General features: G+C 39.6%; 1 protein-coding gene across 5 annotated transcripts in view; it reads right to left on the bottom strand.

Annotated features, from left to right (window-relative positions):
• The window catches only part of CHD2 (chromodomain helicase DNA binding protein 2), a 122,673-nt gene that overhangs the window by 46,187 nt on the left and 58,067 nt on the right, over window positions 1-18,419 (bottom strand). For all 5 annotated transcript variants that reach the window (XM_011282738.4, XM_045058856.1, XM_019831922.3 and 2 more), the window contains 5 exons: window positions 13,275-13,463; window positions 7,330-7,492; window positions 6,408-6,560; window positions 4,168-4,239; window positions 598-747 (listed from right to left, as the gene is read on the bottom strand). In XM_011282738.4, the coding sequence (XP_011281040.3) occupies window positions 598-747; window positions 4,168-4,239; window positions 6,408-6,560; window positions 7,330-7,492; window positions 13,275-13,463 (727 nt within the window). The remainder of the gene's footprint in view (window positions 1-597; window positions 748-4,167; window positions 4,240-6,407; window positions 6,561-7,329; window positions 7,493-13,274; window positions 13,464-18,419) is intronic.

Below are 18,419 nucleotides of genomic sequence, written 5' to 3'. Positions count from 1 at the left end.
TCTAAAGAACTATTATTATAGCCTATTCTAATGATAAAAATCTTGCTAAGAATAATCAGTTTCACTGATGAAAAGTTTCACCAAAACTGAACCTCTGGCCGAATATGAAACTTAGGTGTTACCCGATACTAGAGCAGATTTTGAGATTCACATGGAATCTCAAAGCAAAAAACAAAAAACAAAAAAAAGCAAGCATGTATTTTTACAACACAGCTCAGAGCGAACACTGTCATGTATAATAAAAATAGGCCATTTTAAACAATGTTAGATTATTTAACAACTTACCCACATTAAAATAGAGAAAAATTTCAGTTCTAAATCTATTCATCAAATCTCTTTCCTGGGGTAAACCTGAAAGTCATTGGTGATGTACTTTTCAAACACCAAAAGAGAACAGTTCCCTAAGAAGTTCATCTTAGCCCCAAAATACCTTAGGTGCCTTCTCTGTACTAATTAACAAGCAGGCATCTACACTTAAGGAAATGAAAGCAAACCAGGACAAAAGCATTTTACAAACATCCTGGAAGGGCTAAATAACACCCCCCCCCTACTTTTCCGCCTCCCCCAAACCACATCCAGATGTCTCTCTCCACTGACCTGCTTCTTCTGACCAATTCTGTGGGCTCGGGCTTGTGCCTGCAAGTCGTTCTGGGGGTTCCAGTCAGAGTCAAAGATGACGACCGTGTCTGCCGAAGCCAGATTGATTCCCAGGCCACCAGCCCTTGTCGAGAGCAGGAAACAGAAGTCCTGTACACAATGCAATATACTACTTTATGCAGTGGCCTTCTCAGAAACAGTTTCACAGTCCAATAAGCCCTTACACCTGGAAACCCCTGCAGGTGTGAAGAAAAGTGAGATATGATGGACAAACTTTATGGAGGCTACAAGAATGTCAGGGACTTGATGGTAGAGTGAATTTTCGTTTCATTAAGCTGAAAGAGTCAGTGCAGTACACTAAGGAGTAAAGTCGATTCTAATAAGGCAACCAGAACCAAAGAATTAGTGTTTTCTCCCGGCTAAAACTAGTGTTACAAGCAGTTAACAAAATCCAGAGAAACTTCATTATCAAGGGGATCATTCCAGCAAGTTGCCTAGACACTCATTTTCTGGGTAAAGGTGAACTATGCCTCATAAGGTAGTCGGTTAAGTGGGTGAGGAACACAGCGACACTGCACCAACAGATCACATGCACTGGGACCAGCAAGAAGCACAGGATCCCTGATCAGCACGGCACACGCACAAAAAAAACGGAGCTGAAAAAAAAAATGTGCGGAGCACAAAAAAATGTGTGGCTGAAGAGTCACGTGCAGGAAAAGACCCAGGCTCTGACATACTCGTTTTCACACCAATAATAGAGAATAAGCAGCCATGTATACCTGCCTGCACCTGAGCGCTCAGAAAATATGGGGCAGGAGGCAGAGAATAAATTATGTGAGTCAGAAGAAAAGAAAGCCAAACAGATTTCTATTTTTAGGGCATTTGATCATGTATGTCAAAGGCTGACACCTTTTTGGCACACAAGTGACACTCAAAAATTGGTAGTTCTGAGTTACATTTTGATAAATGAGTGTATTTAATATACAAAGACACAACGAAAAGCTCTCCACAGTCTAATTAAGTCACCCTCACCAGCATTTGGCCATAAAAATTTTAAAAATAGAGATAGCGGTCTCAGAAGAACTTTAAACAATTCCAGTAAAGACTGATCAACAGCTGTGCTGAGGCACACACTTCATGAAGCTTGGTACAAATATCAAGCGACACGCCACACTCTAATTTACAGAAGCCTACAGGTAAACAGTGGACACTTCAGAATGAGATACCTACACCAAATAAAACAGGGGTCTGAATTAATCATAGAAACAATTTTCTCTATCAAAGATAGTATGAATTATAAGATGTTATTTGTGTCTACTATCAAACTGAAGAGAGAAACTCAATGAAATTCAATGCTGCTAAGGGTGACATAAAAATGGAAATATGCACAAGGAGTATGAATATAAACAGTTTTGGGAAATGTAGCAAAGTATACCAAAAACCTTTTTTAAATGCTCATATGCTCTTGACTACACATCCAAAGACAACAAAGTATGTGATCAGGTTTAATCATTAGGTTAAATAAAGGCATGAGCATGAGAAAATACTAGAAATTAATGTTTTTAATCTTTAATGACATGGGAAAATGCTCACAGAATTTTAAATGAAAAGTGACAACTATATGCAAAAGGATCCAATTAGGTAAACATACAGACAAACAGTCACATCCATTATGAATGGAAACACACCCCAATGATGTGAGCAGCCAGTTGTCTCAGGAATGGGGGTTTTGTACAATTTTTCTTCTTCGTACTCTTCACCATCTCCTAAATTTCTAAATGTGCATCGCATATTTCCCCCCAATGTTAAAGTATTTAATTTTTCTTAATAAAAAAGGCTCAGATGTGCAAAAACAAAAAAAACAAAAAATGGTAGAAAACCTGTATCTTATATACAGCCATGGGGTGAAGAATTGAGATTAAAAAAAAAAAAAAAGCAGCAACTTTAGCTTTTCTCTGAGAGAGGGTAATATGAAACATTCAAAATATGTTTAATGTTTATTTATTTATTTTGAGAATGTGCAAGCAGGGGAGGGGCAGAGATAGAGGAAGAGAGAATCCCAAGCAGGCGCCGTGCTGTAAGCACACAGCCCGTGTCCATCTCATGAACAATGAGATCATGACCTGAGCTGAAATCAAGAGTCAGATGCTTAACCAACTGAGCCACACAGGGACCCCTCATATTATTTTTTAAACTAAGAGTAGGGAACACAAAACCAATTTCAATAAATACTAAATAATAAAAATAGCTAGCATTTACTGAGTACTAGTTATGTGTCAGGCAAGGAGCCTAGTGATTGCTGTGTGTGGATTACTGCATTTAATCCACTAACATTTTAGGCTAAAGAAGCCAAAATACTTTTTGTCTAACTAGGACTACGATGTGCAGTTCTAGAGGCAGAAGACATACCATTTTGGAGAAACAGACATAAACACTAAGAATTTAGCATTTAGCCCTTTAGAAAGCAGAACATAACTAAAATTTAAATGGAAAAAAAAAAAGACGTAAGAGAACTCTTTATAACTTTAAACGTTGTTTCATTTTTTGTTCTTGGTGATAGTTATATGGCTGTTTTCACTTTGTAAACATTCATCAAACTCTATACTTAAAATGTGCGTACTTTTATTTTTGAGAGAGCGAGAGTGCACTGATAGCACGGAGCCCAATGCAGGTTCGAACTCAAGAACCATGAGATCGTGACCCGAGCTCAAGTCAGACGCTTAACAATCGAGGCACCCCAAAATGTGTGTACTTTTTTATATGCATGACACTTCAATTTAAGAAACCTGACTTGAAAAAAATCAAAAGAAAGCAGAATGTTCAGTCCGTTCTACCTACACAAAGTAGTGGCCCAGGCTTCAGAAGCGCTCATGTTCTCTCTGAAACTCTAGTTCTACTTCTGGCTGTCTCTGCTGATGCCTTTACCCGCACACGGGGCTACAGTGTTTTCTCCACTAAACCTCTTCTCCCCAGCTTCTCTCAAATCCCACAGCATCTAACAGTTTGATATGCACAAACCACAATATTACTATGGTTTCTAACTTTTCCTAAGCACCCCTTCTATATGTGCCTTAAAACCAAAATACTTAAGAATGCAAATCTAAGGTGGACAACACAATTTAAGCCATCTCGTACCAGCAATCCAACAAATATGAGACCTGGCAAATGTATTTTTCAAGCCTCAGTCACCAAAAAAGTACCTATCAGAACCTTCTGATGTAACACACATGTAAAATTAATCCTACAGGCCAGCCGTCCCCAACCCTTGCCTTGCTGCTCTCCCAGGCCCAAAATTTTGCTATCTGGAAGTGACTAGAGAACACTCAGTTGATATTAGAACTACTCTGTCAGTAATCCGGACTAGGGGAGATAAACAAGCATGCATATGCTTTTCTGGAATAATAAACAAAATTAAGAGGCATCCTTTATATTAGTGATTTCTCATTCCATTCTCAAAGCAGGAGAAATTTACAGCGAACTGTTTCTGAAATGAAATATATTAAGCCAGAAAGGCTTTCCCCTGGACACAGAGCCCAAGCTGCCCAGATAACAAAGCCATGCATGGTATACCTCAGACCCATCTGCATTGAAGTGGTCCAGGGCCTGTTTTCGGATTTCTCCCTTGATGGAACCATCCAGACGCTGTAAAAATAAACCACAAGAAAATCATAAGGTAGGAAGATCAGCTACACTCTGAACAAAACACCAGACTTGCAACCTTTATCATTCCAACAACACCCGCTTAGTAAAAATAACCGGAATGCACTGGCAACATGCTGTCAGGGGACTGTGCTTAAGCAGCACATCCTACTTGCCCAAGCTCTCCAGTTACAGACTCAAGGTCAGAAACTTCTGGATTCAAAGGGCTATCTAGGTTGATCCAAGGATCAGAATGGCTGCTGGGGCCTATAAGGAGAAAGATGGCAATACTCAAGCTGTGCTCAGAAGCTGTGTTTGCTCCTACATCTATAGGTACTAAAGAGATCAGGACACTGTACCACTGGTCACCTAATAACTAGCTCATACAGAAAATGGTCCTTCTTAGCTAATGCGACTACAAGGTGCACAGTTATTAAGGGCTACACAAACCAAAAAATTTTGTCTGGAAACATTTTGCCATAACATTAAAAGTGTTAAAATTAAGTTGATCATATATCCCAGCTTTTCCAAAAATTACACTCTGAAATCAGAGCAAAATGTTTAAGCAGCCAAAACGCATATTCAAGAGAGCCTCTGGCATTAACTAGTTCTTTTATTAGAGTATGTGTCAGTTCTAGATCCTAATGTCACCATAGAAAACCGTATGTCAAAAAAATACTTGAGAACTGTCACCTGTCATCTGTACACATAAAACATTTCTTACTCTTTAAAATCATATTCACGTGTCTTCCCCTCACAATCACCACTTGAGATGAACAAAATATCTCATTCACAGAAGGCAAAACTGACCCAAGAGATGATGTCAGCTGGCCAGTGATGGGCGAGGGGCCAGGGACATAGTCCATGGAAGGACCTACACCTCCCCAGCTCAGAGCTCTGCTGACCAGACCCAGAGCCACAGAAACACACGTCAGATCACACCTGGCAACCCTCTTTCTCCTTTCTTACTTACCGACTCTGTTCAAAGCCTTAGCCTAAATATATGTTTAAATGGCAGGTTCAGAGCCTATATTTGAAATCAGAGAACCTAAATGCTCTCCTTTATAATTCCCATTAATAGAAAACAGCAGCCATGCCAGACCCAAGTGGACTGCAGTCTAACATTCCCTTCGGAGAATAGAAATGAATTTTTGTTCTACTTGATATCAAATGATGAGCTTGACCTGAAAGCTCGTCAGGCACACTGAGAGATAACTGTCTTTATGCAGCGTGCTGATTTCTTAAATAATAACCACAGTATTAAACCATATTCTAAGACAGCTGCTGAAAGACCACACAAGATATTATGGATATGACAACACCTTTCAGGGCATTTTGAAAGACAATCTGTTAGTGACTTTAAAGCTTGGCCTTCTTAAGAAACAATCACTAACTCCAAGTTTCTTCAATACCAGTCTAATTACATAGGTTGGTTGGAGAGTCCATCCACTCAAAGTCAAAGAAAGAATATTTCCCAGACAATCTTAAACATCAAAGCACTTAAAGGTTATGCCAAAAGTCAAGATAAACAGCACACACGTCCATAAATGTATCGGAGAGAAGTTTCACACAGTCTAATACCCAAAAAAATACTGTGCTGAGGAAACTCCTCTCCCTCTTATCTGGTTTTTCTCCTTACATTGTAGGAGATAACTGAGTGAAAACAAAACTCCACGGTAACAATCCCACAGAGGAGAGAGGGGCCACCTGCTTCAGGGCCCAGCAAACTTTCACGTGCGCTGATCCTCTGAGTCCCAGCCTCACAGCCAGGGTCAGCTTCCTCTGGGATGAACACACAGAACTATCACCTCTCTCTTTCTTCCTAGGAACTGGACTTCTGTAATTAGGTCCATACTCCTTCCTCTCTACTATCACCCCAGACATGGGGCCATAGGAAACCATCTGACACATTTCTCTTGCCTGCTTTTCCTCTATTACTCACCTCTTTACTGCCCCCCCGGCCCGCCCCCAAAACAGAATGACCTCACATGACCATTTTCATTACAGGGTAGCTTAAAGGTATGGAAATAAACATAAAGACCCTCCTGGAACCTTAATTTCAATTTGTTTCCAGCTAGGAAACTTGTTTACTAACTTTAGGATAATTTAACAAGCAAAGCACATAAGCCGGAGAGAGGCAGGCAGGGACTCCAATTCCTGAGTGTCCTTACCTGGAAAGGATAGTGCTTGATAGTCAGGTACTCAGCCAGGATGTCCAACATTCGGACCATCTGGGAGAAGATAAGGACTCTATTCCCCCTTTCTCGAAGTCTTGTCAACAGTTTATCTAATAGAATCAGCTTCCCACTGCTCCTGATCAGGGACTGGAGATTAACAAGACATTCATTCCAATCATCACACACCAACCCATACTTCAATTTGCCCTTAATCACAAAGAGTTCCTTTGTTTTTAATTTTTGTTAACGTTTATTTATTTTTGAGAGACAGAGAACAAGCAAGGGAAGGGCAAACAGAGAGGGAGACACAGAATCTGAAGCAGGCTCCAGGCTCTGAGCTGTCAGCACAGAGCCCAATGTGGGACACGAACCCATGAACCATTAGCTCATTACCTGAGCCGAAGTCAGATACTTAACCAACTGAGCCACCCAGGTGCCCTGAAGAGTTCCTATTTTTAAAATCATCTTTAGGGGCACCTGGGTGGCTCAATCAGTTTAGTGTCCAACTCTTGATTTCGGCTCAGGACATGATCTCACTGTTCGTGGGATTGAGCTCCGAGCTGGGCTCCGCACTGACAGTGTGGAGCCGGCTTTCCATCCTCTCTGCCTCTCTGTCTCTCTGCCCTGCCCCTCTCGCACAAGTTTCACTCTCTCTCTCAAAATAAATTTTAAACCCATCTTTAGGCTGAAACCCCATATAGTCTGGCTGACAAGTAATTCCTGAAATGCTCTTCACCTGGTTTATCTGCAACATTATACTTTCCATACTTCTATTTAACTTTCCTCATCTGTTTTTAAAGCTTCTTTTGATGCTCCATGAAGAGTCATCAAAGGAGGAAAGAAAAGACTTTGATAAAAAGCATCTATAGACACTGAAGTGCTTGAGGACTTCATTACAAACAAGGTGGCCACGCACCAGGAGAACCTCCTGCCCGTTCTCTCGCTCGCTGTCTTCTGGGGGTTTGATCAGGTAGCAATGGTTGCAGCATTTTTTCAATTCCATCACAATGTTCAGGAAACCAGACGTGCTGCCTCGTGTTCCCTTGGCAAGAGCCTTGTAATTCCTGGTCAGAATCCATCTGCAAATTAAAATAATGACCTTCAATTCAAAGCGAGAATCGGAGGCATCAGATTATAAGAGAGAGCAAAGTTACTGGAAAGATAAAGACCAAAAAGGCCTAGGACCGTTAAAAACCATGGAGGGATATTTCACTTTGCATCTCCTGCCACCCAACCAGGACCGCTCACAGCTTGAGTCTGGTTCAGAGTGTTAACCACTGGGTAAACATGTTCTACTGGGCATTTCAACCTGACTGAACACAGGAATATTAAAAAGAAATAACAGTGAAATATATGTACATATACACACACATGTGAAACAAGGACTGTCACTGAAGAACTCTTTATCACAACATAAAAATGGAAATAAGTTGCCAATTAGTAGGAGACTAGTTAAATAAAGATTACCAAGAGACAGAAGCTATGTACCCATTTACAAACTGTTGTAGAAGGACATTTTATATGACAAAATGCTCATGGTAACTATCTTTTATATCTAAATTTTAAAAGAGAAAAGGAGAAATACATAGGTATTTATGTATATCCATATGTAAGCTTTAACTATACACTATAAAACATTAAAAGTGCTTTTTTTCTGAGTAATGAAACCTCTTTACACTTTTAACAATCCTACTTTTAGAAATCTATCTCTAAAAGTAGAGTGTTCAAGGATTTTCACTGTAGTACAGTTTGTAAGAGTAAAGTATTTGAGGGTTGTCTGGGTGGCTCAGTTAGTTGGGCATCAGACTGCTAATTTCAGCTCAAGTCATGACCTCACGGTTGTGAGATCAAGCCCCATATGGGGCTTCACACTGAACGTGGAGCCTGCTTAATATTCTCTGCCTCCCTCTCCCTTTGCCCCTTCCCCCACTTGCCCTCCCTCTCAAAAATAATAGATTAAAAAAGAAAAAAAGAGTCAAGTATTTGAAACAATCCAAATGTCCTCCACGAGGGCTGGGTGAATAAACTATGCTACAAATCGACAATGGAATATTATGCAGTTGCAAAAAGAAGAGAGTATCTTTATAAACTACTATGGAGTGTTCTTCAGCACACATCATTGAGTGAAAAAAGGTACAGAAAAATGTATACAGTATGCTGTTTATATAGGAGGAGGGAGACCGCAAAATGGTTAAAATGTATTTGGTTGTATTTTAAAAATTAGAAAATAAAGGAAAGAAAAACATTAAGAATTTTACTTGGTATCACCTAAGGGAAGAAAGGCCTAGAATGAAGGGGACAAGGATAGAAGCTAGACATACTTGAACATGCCAGTTTTTGTAGTTGTGCCCTTGGAACTCTACAAATATTATAAATAGTTATGAAGAAAAATTAAGCAAAGTCATCTTTAAAAAGTAAAACTAAAATGAAATCAAATATTGTATCTAGTTAGGAGCATATCCACAAGACAAAGGATCTCAAGTGCTTTTAAGACTCTTATCCATTTCTAATAGAATATACCTTTAAATTTTATTTATTTTTGAGAGAGAGAGTGAGCGAGCGAGCGTGCACGGGTGGGGGAGGGGCAGAGAGAGAGGGAGACACAGAATCTGAAGCAGGCTCCAGGCTCTGAGCTGTCAGCACAGAGCCTGATGTGGGACCTGAACTCATGAACCATGAGATCATGACCTGAGCCAAAGTGGGACACTCAATCAACTGAGCCACCCAAGTGCCCCTCCAGTGGAACACAAACAAAATACAAACAAAAAAAACCCTTAACCTGTTTTTGTTATTCACAATACTGACAATAATCCTTGCATTATAATTATTGTAAAGCTGTGTGTGTAGTATGAATTAGGTTGGCGCAGTTGAGAAGTCAAATTTTTGGTAGGGGTATTAAGACTATTAAGGTCAAATAAAATCTCTATGTTGTCCTGTTTAAGTGAAAAAAAAAAAATCATGATATATTTTTCTTCTGTTTAAAAACAAATTTTCTAATTCTGTCCACAGAAAAAGCCTGTGAGTGATGTCCAATGTAGCTGCAAATAACAGCTCTAGTAGCCAATCTGTGGTCTCCAAATTCCATTTTCCAACAAAATAGTATGCAGAGCATGCTGGATATATGGCTGACTCTAGTTCTGGGGCAGGAAACGTACAAGATGAACATGAACATTTTATTATTTCAGAAAGCAAAAAGCTATCAACTACTGCTAGGATTATGTCAAAAGGCCTCAGAACCAACTTGAATAAGTTCCTCCCAGCTAAAAATGGAGCCATTCTAACCATGAGTGTAAAACAATACCTGTCACAGAATGAAGCACAAATTTGCTTATTGAGGAGTTCATAATCATACCAAAACAAATCTCATTGGTCAAAACCTCTGAAGACATGGAGATAACCTATTGGCTCTTTTAAAAATGTCAAATATCCAACATGAATGGACCTCGAGCACACTGTGCTAAGTCAGACAGAGAAAGACAAGTACTATATAGTATCACTTATATGTGGAATCTAAAAAGGCCAAACTCATAAAAACACAAAGTAAAATAGTGGTTACCTGGAAATGTGGGGATGGGACAGATGTTGTTTAAAAGTACAAACTGTAATGAGTAGTAAATGATCCCTAGAGATCTAATGCATGGCATAGTGAATACAGACAACAATATCATATACTCATCCACTCTACTACGAGACTAGAACTTAATGACTCCAACCACTAAAAAGAAAGGATCATTAGGTAATGTGATACCGGTGCTAACTACACTATAATGACAATATATTATAGTATATAACTATATCAAAGTAACATGTTATACACCTTATATTTGTACTTTATATGTCAAACATGTTTCAATTTACTTATTTTTTAATGTTTATTTTTGAGAGAGAGAGAGAGCGAGCAGAGGGGGGACAGAGAGAGGGGGGGGACACAGACTCTGAAGCAGGTTCTAGGCTCTGTGCTGTCAGCACAGAGCCTGACATGGGGCTTGAACTCACAAACCACAAGATCATGACCTGAGCAGAGGTAGGACATTTAACCAAATGAGCCACCCAGGCACCCCAAACATATTTCAATTTAAAAAATTATATTTTGTTGGGGTGCCTGGGTGGCTCAGTCGGTTGAGCATCCAACTCTTGATTTCAGCTTGAAATCCCCAGGATCATGGGATCAAGCCTGGTTTCCAGCTCTGCACTAAGCGTGGTGCCTACTTGGGACGGACTGACTCTCTCTCTCTCTCTCTCTCTCTCTCTCTCTCTCTCTCTCTCTCTCTCCCCCCCCCCCCCGACCCTTCCCCACTTGTGCTCTAAAATAAAATAAAAAACACTTTTTTAAAAATTAGTGTTTTTTAAATGTCAAAAATCAAAAAGAATTATGCATTTACTTATTCTGTTTTTCCTATATGAACTGTTCCTCAGTTGAAACAGGGAAGTTTCTTTTTGTAGAAGTGTTCCAGCTAATAAAGGAGTACTAAAATTTGAATAGCACCACTTTGTAATCCCTAATGAAGTAATGGATCTAGGCAATGCTTACCAAATACTTGCTAATATCACAAGAAGACAATCTCCTATGAAAGAATGTACCTTTACATTCTATGAAATACTCATATTGAATCTGAGTCTAATCAAACATCTACACTTATCTGGAAATGAGAAGGGATCAAATAAAAATATTAAATGATGCCACGGAGCTAGAATCAGAAAAATCCAGGCTGTGAAAAATATCTAGAGAACACAGACTTAGTTTCTTCTCAAAAAATTTACAAGGACGGGGTAAATGGGTTCAAATAAACTAAAGAGACATGCCAACCAGTCATAATGTATGGAGCTTACTTAGATCCCAATGCAAACAAGCCATCTGTGTGCATGTGCCTGTGTACATTATGTATATGACAACCAGGGAAATGTAAACACTAAGTATTATAAAAATAAGGAATTATTGATATTTTAAGTATAATAGTATTGAAGTTATGTTTTTATTGAGGTATGATTGACATGTAACACTGCATTAGCTTCAGGTGTACAACATGATTTGATACTTGTATATACTGCAAAATGATCACCACGGTAAGTCTAACATCTATCACCCTACACAGTTACAAAAACCTTTTTCCTCGGTGGTGGGGACTTTTAGGATCTATTCTCTTAACAAGTTTCAAATATACAATATGGTATTATTAATCATAACTGCCATGCTGCATGTTCCATCCTCATGACTTATTTTATAACCAGAAGTTTATATGTTTTGACCCCCCCCCCTTCACCCATTCCTCTCACCCCCCCATCTCACCCCCTCCCCCGGCAACCACTGTTCTGTTCTCTGTATCTGTAAGTTTGGTTTTGTTGTTGCTGTTGTTTTGTCTCACTTTAGTCCTTATCTTTTAGGTACTTACAGAAACATTTGATAAGTACCTGAACCATGTTTCAAACAATCTAGGGGTGGAAATGGGGGTGCAAATGAAGATACAGGTGAACTGAGGCTGGCTATGAGTGGGTAACTGAAACTGGGTTGACTCTGGGTACATGACTACCTCCTATTCTATTTCTGGACATAGCAGAGATTTCCCAGAATAAAAAGATTTTTAAAAGTCAAGGTAGTATTAGGCAAAAGGGTCAGATAGTAATTTTTGACCACTAAAATCCTGTGGTTTTTTTGGTTTCATTAAAAACAAGCAGGGACTGGGTGCCTCGGTCAGTTAAGTGTCCAACTTTGGCTCAGGACATGATCTCATGGTCTATGAGTTTGAGCTCCACGTCAGGCTCTGTGCTAATAGCTCAGAGCCTGGAGCCTGCTTCAGGTTCTGTTACCCGCCCCCACCACACATACACACACCTCTCTCTGTCAAAAATAAAAATATTTTTGGGGCGCCTGGGTGGCTCAGTCGGTTAAGCATCCGACTTTGGCTCAGGTTATGATCTCACGTTTCATGAGTTCAAGCCCCACGTTGGGCTCTGTGCTGACAGCTCAGAGCCTGGAGACTGCTTCAGATTCTATGTCTCCCCTCTCTGCCCCTCCCCTGCTCATGCATGAGCTGTCTCAAAAATAAATAAACATTAAAAAAATTTTTTAAATAAAAAAAATAAAAAATTTTTTTTAAGTTTTTAATTAAAAAAAAAAAAGCAAGGCATATTATTAGAGAGATTACCAAACTTTTAACCTTAGACTATAATTTTCACGGTATGTAGTTATAATTACTCCAGATTTAACTTTAAATAATCAAAACTAAAGCCCATGACAAGCATATTATATACCACCCCCTGTCCCAAATCCAGCATTTTGCCTTAAACTCATCATAACCTAAACCAAGTCCATAACCTGGCCAGGCCACTTGGGGTGCCAGAAAGGAGAGCATCTTCCCCCATCAGCACAGAGGGGAGCACTTTTCCTTCTAAACCTGCACATCCCCCTGCATCTGCCTCAGTTAGTAAACAAACCTGTTTTAGCCACTTGTCTCTACTCTGTCTTCCCTACTGAGCAACACTTATGGCAGGAATATGTTCCACCCATCTTCGTACTCCCAGTATTTAGCACAATGCCTGCCACTTTGTAGAATCTTAGTAACTGATTGAATTGAGGAGCAGAGAAGAAATACATGACTGAGTGAAATATACCTGTTTATTGGAAGGGGATTAGCATTAAAATTTAACATATACTTCGGACTACCCACATAATGAAAAGTGCTGTGCAAATTCTCACCCAAAGAAAAAAGCAAGAATAAAACTTCCTCTTTCTAACCATGAGTATACTGCTTCTTAAATCTGTGTTGAGGCATCACTGAAAAAAGCAGTCTGTCAACTGTCTATCTTATGGCTTCTCTGTACTGATGTTAATCCCACTGAGGCTTGACCCGGCCCATAGCTTACTTGTAATACTGCTTCTGCAGAGCAGACATCTCCACCCTGAGGATCTGTTCCACTTTGGCAGGAAGGGATTTTTCTACATCCTTTTTGACCCTACGGAGAAGGAAGGGTTCCAACACCTTATGGAGACTCTGATAGCCGTTTTCCCTTCCTTTCCCATGGTCCTCTTCAAAATCTTCCCAGAATTCAAACCTGGAAATAAAACAGGACAGTGTTCATTACAGAAGCAACCGAGAAGAAAAAGAAGCATTTTTTCAAGCTAAAATTTCAATTAACTAAATGGAAAAAATAATCTGCAAACAAACAACAAACAAAATAAGACTTTTCCCTATAAGGAAAGATAAATTTTATCAGTCACTAGCTCAGGAATACAAGAGAGGGGAAAACAGTAAGGAAAGAGAAAACCACTGAATCAATCCAATGAGTCTACGGAGAAAACCCACTGAATCAACCCAATGAGTCTACACTGGATAACACTGGGTTTCCAATTCTTAGACTGGATCTAGAGTTCACAGGACACTTCTGTATAACATGCAATGAGTAAGTATACATAAGTTATTGTTATGAAATGTTCTACAGAAAAACTAATAAGCTATCTTTTAATAAGCTGCAATTTCTTAGGAAACAAATTCAAAGGTAAGAGAATTAGTGGCAATATTACAGCTGTCACCACTCAAAGGTAAAGTCAGTTACATAATTTCCATCAATAATCTTCACTGTTCATAGATTAAAAAAATTAGTGGATTTATGATGACAGTAACCAAGCTACAGCCCCCAAATAAGAACAGTAACACAAGTGACACCAATTTAATAGTATTAGAACTTGAAGACACAAATTTTATTAATAATAAATTCTAAAACTTAGGGGCGTCTGGGTGGCTCAGTCAGTTACATGCCCGACTTTGGCTCTGGTCATGATCTTGCAGTTTGTGAGTTTGAGTCCCACATCAGGCTGTCTGCTCTCAGCTCAGAGCCTGCTTTGGATCCTCTGTCCCCCTCTCTCTCTGCCCCTCTCCCACTCTATCTCTCAAAAATAAATGTTAAAAAAATTTTTTAATGAATTAAAAAACTTGTCACCATAATAATTCTGCCTCAACTCTATAGAGGAAAGTTCCTTGCATTTCAACATCTTTTAACTTTTTCTCAATGTTCATTTATTTTTGAGAGACTGAGCATGAACAGGGGAGAGGCAGAGAGAGAGAGAGGGAGACACAGAAGCTGAAGCAGGCTCCAGGCTCTGAGATGTCAACACAGAGCCTGATGCAGGGCTTGAACCCATGAACCGTGAGATTGTGACCTGAGCCAAAGTCGGACGCTCAACTGACTGAGCCACTCAGGTGCCCCCTTGCATTTCAATCTTAATTCAATCATCTTTGATTACTAACAGGCCTGTGGCAGAAGTCCAGAATAGGACACGGTGAACAGATTTCTTTCAAAAACAAACCCCAAAAATGAAAGAAATTTATTTCATGAGGATTGAAAGAAGTACATGGTTTTGCCACTAGAAAGCCAATTATGCACTTGGAGGAGCTAGCAGGGTTCTGTGTGCAAACTAAAGCTCAGTAGGGGAGAGCATGCCATCGACCAAGTCTAGCACTGGAATCTCAGTTAATTGCTGCTGCATGGTCTGCCCTCTGATACCAGGCAGCCCTCCTCTGTTGAGGCCAGTCAAGTCCCGGAATAAATAGCTCAACATTTCCTAGAGCTCTGTAAGACTCCAAAGCAGCTACTCTCTGCTAAAATGGAAAGTCAGAGAGAAAATGCCAGCACCGCTAGTGTGCACTGGTGTCAAGAGAGCCTGCTGCCATTTCTGAACTGATAAACGGCCACGCATTTCACCAGGTACTGCGAGGTGGGTCAACACCTGCCTCAGTAACACCTAGGAATGAACAAAACAGCCATCTTCAGGAAGTTCAGACAAAAAGATCTTTTGGGATAGAAATCTAAACACATCACTAGAGCTTACAGCCTGATAAACCTAAGTTGTATTTTGTCACACTTCTATGAAAATACTCCAGGAACAAAAATAAATGAGGAATTAAAACCAGGAAGAAGACTAAAATGAACAAGGCCAACTGAACTATCTAAATGCTAGGAATGGCATGTCACACACAAAATGTATGAAGCAACTGGACATCAGGAACTATCACTATATCAAGCTATTTTCTGAAGAGCTGGGAGACAAATTTAAGAGAACATTTCAATTTATTTAACATTCATTATCGTTAATTAAAACTATATTAGTCTAAAAACTTAAATATAAACCTTATTTATAAGTTACTTCCCCTACTGTGCTAGACAACAAATATTTTCACCTACTTAGTGTTTTCTTACTAAAAAGCATAAGAATCCCTTTATGTACACACTGAATGGTTTATGAATGGCCTATGGCTGCTTTCCCTCTAAACAGCAGAGATGAGCAGCTGTAACAGACCATAATGCCTACAAGCTGGAAATGTTTCTTATCAGGTCCCTTTAAGAAAAAGTTTGCTGTTCTCTAAAGCAGAATACTGTCAACTTAAAATACCACATACATAAAAGGTATAGGGTTATAGCAGCAAGTAACTTAACAATAACACCATGCTACAGCCTAGAGGTTATTTTAGATATATCCCTATTATCAACTTGTGTACATAACATATGTCTCTCACGAAAGTAGGAACGATTTGGATTGCTTAAATATTGCAGACTTTGGGATTTTAGAAAAATAGAAGTTCACTCTACTGAGGAATAACAAAGAAGAAAATTAAAAGAATGAAAACAGTATACTAGAATTCATGTGATAAATATGCAAACAAATTCAGACTGGCCTAGACAGCAGAGGCAGAAGCAGAAGCAAAAACAAAACAAAAAACAAATCTTATACCAAGAGGTTACATCTCTGAAATCTGCTCTACTGAGATATTTTGTGGAGTGGGTATGCAGTACATTTTGCAAGTGATTATACACTCAATTCTTGGGGCTTGCTTTATCTTTCTGTATTTTTAATACCAAGCACCATGCTTTGCAGAACAGTACTTACAAAGTAAATGACTGGTACATATTTTAATAAGGGTAGTGATCAAATTGCTAAAAAGGGTAGTAGTCTGGTCTGAGCCACCATGCAGGAAAACTGACTGGACAGACCATGTGCTAAGAAAACAGATTACAGTTGGTTAAAAAAAGAACTTCTGGATTTAAAAAACAGTAATAGGGGCACCTGGGTGGCTCAGTCGGTTGGGCGGCCGACTTTGGCTCAGGTCATGATCTCGCGGTCCGTGAGTTCGAGTCCCGCGTCGGGCTCTGTGCTGACAGCTCAGAGCCTGGAGCCTGTTTCAGATTCTGTGTCTCCCTCTCTCTGACCCTCCCCCGTTCATGCTCTGTCTCTCCGTCTCAAAAATAAATAAAACGTTAAAAAAAAAATTTTTTTTTAATAAAAAATAAAAAAAAATAAATAATAAAAAACAGTAATAGACCAGCGAAGGAAACAATCAGCAAAACTAAAAGGCAACCGACGGAATGGGAGAAGACATTTGCAAATAATATATCAGATAAAGGGTTAGTACCCAAAATCTATAAAGAACTTATCAAACTCAACACCCAAAAATCAAATACTCCAGTGAAGAAATGGGCAAAAGACATGAATGGACACTTCTCTAAAGAAGACACCCAGGGGCACCTGGATGGCTCAGTCGATTAAGTATCTGACTTCGGCTCAGGTCATAATCTTCCAGTTCATGGGTTCGAGCCTCGCGTCGGGCTCTTCCCTCTCTCTTTGCCCCTCCTCCACTCATGCTCTGTCTCTCTCCATCTCTCAAAAATAAATAAACGTTAAAAAAAAAAAAAGACGACATCCAGATGGCTAACAGACACATGAAAAGATGCTCAACACCACTCATCATCAGGGAAATACAAATTAAAACCACAATGAGATACCACCTCACACCTATCACAATAGCTAAAATCAACAACTCAAGAAACAGCAGATGTTGGCGAGGATGCGGAGAAAGAAGAAACCTTTTGCACTGCTGGTGGGAATGCAAACTGGTGCAGCCACTGGAAAACAGTATGGAGGTTCCTCAAAAAACTAAAAATTGAACTACCCTACCATCCAGCAATTGCACTACTAGGTATTTATCCAAGGGATATAGGTGTGTTGTTTCAAAGGGGTACCTGCACCCCAATGTTTATAGCAGCACAATCAACAATAGACAAAGTATGGAAAGAGCCCAAATAACCATCAACAGATGAATGAATAAAGAAGATATGACATACACACACACAATGGAATATTACCCAGCAATCAAAAAGAATGAAATCTTGCCATTTGCAACTACATGGATCGAACTAGAGGGTATTATGCTAAGCAAAATTAGTCAAAGAAAGACAAGTATCATATGACTTCACTCATATGAGGAATTTAGAATACAATCAGATGAACATAAGGGAAGGGAAGCAAAAATAATATAAAAACAAGGAGGGGGACAATATAAGAGACTCTCAAATATAGAGAACAAATGGTTGCTGGAGGGGTAGTGGGAGGAGGGATAGGCTAAATGGGAAAGGGGCATTAAGGAAGACACTTGTTCGGATGAGCAGTGGGTGTTATACACAGGGGATTAATCACTAGAATCTACTCCTGAAACCGTTGCACTATATGCTAACTTGGATGTAAATTTAAAAATTAATTAATTAATTTAAAAAATTTAACACAGTAATAGCCTGTAACAGTTGAGGAGATGAAGGTACAAAAGTTATCTGACCAGGGGCACCTGGGTGGCTCAGGGGCACCTGGGTGGCTCAGTCAGTTAAGTGTCTGACTTCGGCTCAGGTCATGATCTCATAGGTCCGTGAGTTCAAACCCCGTGTTGGGCTCTGTGCTGACAGCTGAGAGCCTAGGGCCTGCTTCAGATTCTGTGTCTCCCTCTCTCTCTGCCCCTCCCCTGTTCGTGCTCTGTCTCTCTGTCTCTCTGAAAAACTAAACATTTAAAAAAAAAAAAGTTATCTGACCAAATTTAATTCTGCTCTGTACAATAATTTTTCTTCAGTGGATCATTTCTTTGACAGGACCAAGTGGTTCTGTAGCACCATCTGGAATCTAAGGAACTACAGCTAAGGATGAGGAAAATACTGGATTTTAGTCCTCTGCATACCAAGCTCAGGCAGAAA

This window comes from Felis catus, chromosome B3 (assembly GCF_018350175.1).
Source record: "Felis catus isolate Fca126 chromosome B3, F.catus_Fca126_mat1.0, whole genome shotgun sequence".
NCBI classification, from domain to species: domain Eukaryota; kingdom Metazoa; phylum Chordata; class Mammalia; order Carnivora; family Felidae; genus Felis; species Felis catus.
The sequence above is the reverse complement of the archived record's forward strand: the minus strand, read 5'-3'. Positions and strand labels throughout refer to the sequence as shown.